The 4,496-nt window shown below is 42.8% G+C and overlaps 1 protein-coding gene across 1 annotated transcript in view; it reads right to left on the bottom strand.

Moving 5' to 3' along the window:
* MAMDC2 (MAM domain containing 2) overlaps nt 1–4,095 on the bottom strand; it is a 30,741-nt gene extending 26,646 nt beyond the window's left edge. The window contains exons 1-3 of the mRNA XM_009285299.1: nt 3,799–4,095; nt 2,986–3,070; nt 1,886–2,023 (exon numbers count right to left, since the gene is read on the bottom strand). Of these exons, the coding sequence (XP_009283574.1) occupies nt 1,886–2,023; nt 2,986–3,070; nt 3,799–4,095 (520 nt within the window). The remainder of the gene's footprint in view (nt 1–1,885; nt 2,024–2,985; nt 3,071–3,798) is intronic.
* Nucleotides 4,096–4,496: the final 401 nt, after the last annotated feature.

Genomic DNA, 4,496 nt, shown 5'->3' with positions numbered 1-4,496 from the left:
GCGGGTGGGGGAGTGAGCGAATGGCTGTGTGGTGTTTAGCTGCCTGCCAGGTTAAACCGTAACACTAATGAATTGGCAAATAATCTTTATTCTGCACATTTCACTGCTTGTATAATTCTGCTCAGTCTATCTAGGATTTGGTTTCTAAATGTTTTATCTTCACTGAATAGACTGTTTTTTTCTAAAATCTTTAAAAAAGACTTTTGGGAGACGTTAATAAAGAGAAAAATGCATTACAGATGAGTAGACCCTCTCCCCCTCAACAGCCAGTATGACCTGCAGGATTTTCAAAGGGTACAGCTTCTCAAACTTTGATTTTGGGAGAGCTATCTCAATTTAAACAGGACACATCCATGTGCACGGATGTGCTGTGCATCTGTATTTTTTCCTCTACGCTCCCAGAAATACAGCATCAGACAGTATCAGTTGATGAACAGAAAAATGGTTCTTCACAAGTAGAAAACTTAGAGGAGAATGAAGTGTCAAACTGACAAGGTACTTCAGCATGGACACTGCAAACTGTGCCGTTAGGTTTGTATCTACACCACTACGTTAATTAGCTAATAGTGTTCTCAGACCTGGAGATGTCACTTCTCGCTTCATTCCAGTGGAAGGAGGGGAAAGAGCTTGCTTGGCTGTGGGTCTCTTCCAGCCTCCCCACTGCCAGGGGACTGGTGACACTTCAGCGGTACCTGCCTGAGGTTCTGAGCTTCATTTTTGCTCTGCATTTTTACCACATTTCATAGCTTAATTATGATCTCCCTGGCCGATGTACCTTCATGGCATAATTCTTGCAAAAAGAAGGCTCTTCTGTGACTTTTGGCTTCTTGGGGGACTTCTCAGTCGATGGTCAGCAGTGGGGGTTTGGTGTGAAAAAGCAACACTGTGGCTACAAAAAAACAGATTGCTCCCAGCTGGTGGTGCTTCCTATCACATACAGTACTTTATTTAATAGGTAGAGCCACTGTCTGCTGTTGAAGTTGTGGTGAGTTGAACTTCCATCAAAATTTTACCAGCATTTAGGTGCCGTGGGGTGATGCAGGGCTGGACTGACACTCTGTACTCAACTCACACAATTGTGAAATAAATAAAAAGGCACAGCGGCATGAGTTAAGGAAAGAGGATCAACCCTGCTTTTCATGATGCAATTCCCTGCACCAACACAAGCGTCACGTTGTCTGAGATGCACAGTGTGCTGCAGCAGCCAGATCTCCTGACCATCACTTGCTGCGGTACTTCATGCAACACTACATCAAAGGCTAAGATATCCCCCAACCCTTCTCTATGACTATGTAACACACTCTCCTCTCAACAAGGAGGCCGGGACAAGTATTTCATATAGGGCAAGTGCTGAAAATCCTTTAAGTCTTTACAGCATTCTGCCTCCGACAGACTACATTAACAGCACCACATTTGACTGAAAGAAACAAAACTCCTAAACTGTGCAATTTAACCCGAGATTCTCCAAACATGTTTCAATCCCTTAGCTTTCTTACGCAACTTTCCCAATAGCCACTGGAAAGAAAACCCCTGCCAGATGTAGAGAGCAGCGGTACAAGATTTTAAAACTTACGGTGGCCCATACTTTTACAATCCACAGAAAGATGAATTTTCCCCCGCTTCGTCCAAAATTTTATCCTTCTTTTGAGTAATTTTGAAGCCTAGCAAAGGGCATAACAACCTTATTATAAAGCTTACGGGAAACTTTGTGTGAACTTCTGCGAATTCCCCCCATTTTTTCCTAAACCCTTTTTTCACATAAGTCATTCTTACCCAATGCCAGGAGAAAAGAAAGAACTCCCATAATAATTTGCACTATAAGAGTCATACGTGGATCACAGACTCAAATTTTCCACTATATTTCTGTTTTACATTTGTTGCTTACCCAGTTCACTGTTAAGTGTGTGGTCTTTGGGCAGGATAGACTGAGAATTGCGAATGTTCCCTCCACCAACAAACCAGTTGACATTGGGGTTCCAGCGGTTCACGAAGCCACAAAGATGATTTTCTTCAAAGTCACATTCTGCAATTGCAGACATCGGCAGCTCAGTGCACACATTTTCATTACAGAAACTGGAAGAGAGGCTATTGCTGAGCACTGGCCTCGTTTTACACATGGCAGTGCATATAACACCTATATTTATAAAACTGGACACAGCATTTAACAGCTTGTAAAAAACGGAAGCAAGCTTAGCCACAATTTTTGATCAATTTTTGATAAAATTCTCATTTCCATCCTGTTCGGTCAGATCTATCTCTTCATTATTTGACAATATAGGAATGCTGTAATTTAGAACCAAATAAAATAGATTTAAAATATACCACTTCATAGTATTAAATAGTCAGAGCAGAACTTCCCCTTGTACGTCAGGGATGGCTAGAAGCAAAGCAGGACTAGTATTTCATAGCAGTAATGAGACTGCTTGCTTTCTTTCACAGAGCCAAAGAATTGTGACAGTTCGGTTGGACTCCACCAGAGCTCCCCAGAAATGCAAAGCTCTCCCACTCTCCTACCCCTGAAATTTTTGAACTTCATTAGCGGTTTTTGGCAAATGTCATGAGGAAATAGCAGCAAGTGTAAATATCAACAGAGTTTTGACTCTGCAGCCTGCGAGATGCCACTGTAAGGAAGCATGAGCAGGCAGAGAGCAGAAATAATGTTGCAGCTGTTATGTCTAATATTTGCAGCAGTCTAGTTTTGTGAAAATATAACACTTGTTCCTGCTTGAACAATACATAGCTTTAGAATGAATTGTTGTATGTGAAATGCCTATATATATCACAGAGATGGGTGAATAAAAACACATATTAGTGTGTGCAACCTTAGCTTAAAGAGTAACTATATCAAATATGGCAGCCTACTTTTCGATAAGGAAAAAGCCATTGTCTTTTTTCTAAACCCAGACCTTTAATTCAGTTTTAAAACTGCCAACAAGGCATTTTTTTCTATGCAGAGAATACAGGAGCTTAGCAGACAGTACTTACCAATACAATATCCAGGAGTTATTTTAATTTCAAAAACTGCTACACTGGCGGATTTATCTTGTCGCATTTCACCTTCCAGTACAATCTACACAATATAAACCAAACTGTAAATTTTAGGGTTTCAGTATTTCCATTATCACCCTGGACATTTAAACAGGACAAACAGGAGAACAAACTAAATATATGTGGGGGGCTCATCATCCTTACAGTCAGGAGAGGTGCTTTGCTGGAAGAGCTTGGCAGAATGCACTAAGGACGGAGTCAGTGCCCTTCCTCGAGGACAGAAGGCACACTGAAAGACAATGAGACTAGGCCAAAAAATCCCACACTTCATATAAGAGTATGGGACTCCAGATTCCTCAGCTATACAGGACGTTATTGTGAGAGATGCAATGTGACGGGTTTTGGGTAGAAATACTCTCCTCTCGGCTTCTGACTCCGCCCAGAAGGGCACAGAGGACAGGAATGAGTGAGCACAGCTGCAGACCGAAGACCTGGGAGGTCCCGTATCTGCTACAGGACGCCAGCAGCTCTGCAGGGCTGCCACGAGGTGAGGCATCCTCACCGCACGGCTCAGCCGGCCGTGCCTTCCCGCGAGCCGCACCACGCGTTCGCTGGGAAGAGCACAACTGCCTGACTCGAGCCAGCTCTGCTCACTGCTTTTAGGGACAGAGGGGTCGACTGACTCACACGCTGCCAGCCCTAGAGGTGAAAGCCAAGAATAGGGCCCAGAGCAGAAATGTTTGAAAAGCAGTCCGTACACCCCAACACATGCACCAGAAAGCATGTGGCATCTTCTAAAATCAGGCTTACCTTGTACTTCTTTGTGCTGTTCATTAAATCTAAGCTAGCTATGAGCCAGCTATCTGAAGGCTCCTTGGCTGACCACAGCAAACGATCAAAGCTCTCTCCTTCCTGCCTCAGGTACAGGTTGAGCCTGGCGGGATCAGGTGAAGTCTCTGAAGTCGTTGCTATCTGATAAATCAGCCTGACACAGCTCCACTCCTCAGTGTACAGCTCAGGGCTGGACAGCACGGCTTTCTCACCCTCATAAGATGTATCCACAGAAATGTAATGTCCTGGGAACAGACACATATCAGAATAATACATGTCAGAGGCTTTGTTTTTGCATCCCTGGACAAAAGTACTGATTTATAAAGGAATGGTTGTTCTGGGGCTAGGTCAGGGGATTGAGACCGTCACTCATTCATTAAGCAAGTCATTTAACCTTTTGATACTGAAAGTCAGTATCTTTTGATCCCACTGTACCCACACAAACGTCACTTCATGTGTCTCACAGCATTTTTAATCACCATTTTAAAATTATTGGAAATCTTCAAACAAAGATGTTATATCAGTGTAAAGCAGATTATTAAGTAAGTATTGCCCTGCAGAACTGACAGCTGTAGACAGACGGTTTGATTGACAAGATAATTTACACAGGCAGGAATACACTGCAGGAATATTTAGTTGTTTTACAGATCAAAACTTTTTAACTTCATTTTTATAAT

This window comes from Aptenodytes forsteri, unplaced genomic scaffold (assembly GCF_000699145.1).
Source record: "Aptenodytes forsteri isolate BGI_AS27 unplaced genomic scaffold, ASM69914v1 Scaffold151, whole genome shotgun sequence".
NCBI lineage: Eukaryota > Metazoa > Chordata > Aves > Sphenisciformes > Spheniscidae > Aptenodytes > Aptenodytes forsteri.
The sequence above is the reverse complement of the archived record's forward strand: the minus strand, read 5'-3'. Positions and strand labels throughout refer to the sequence as shown.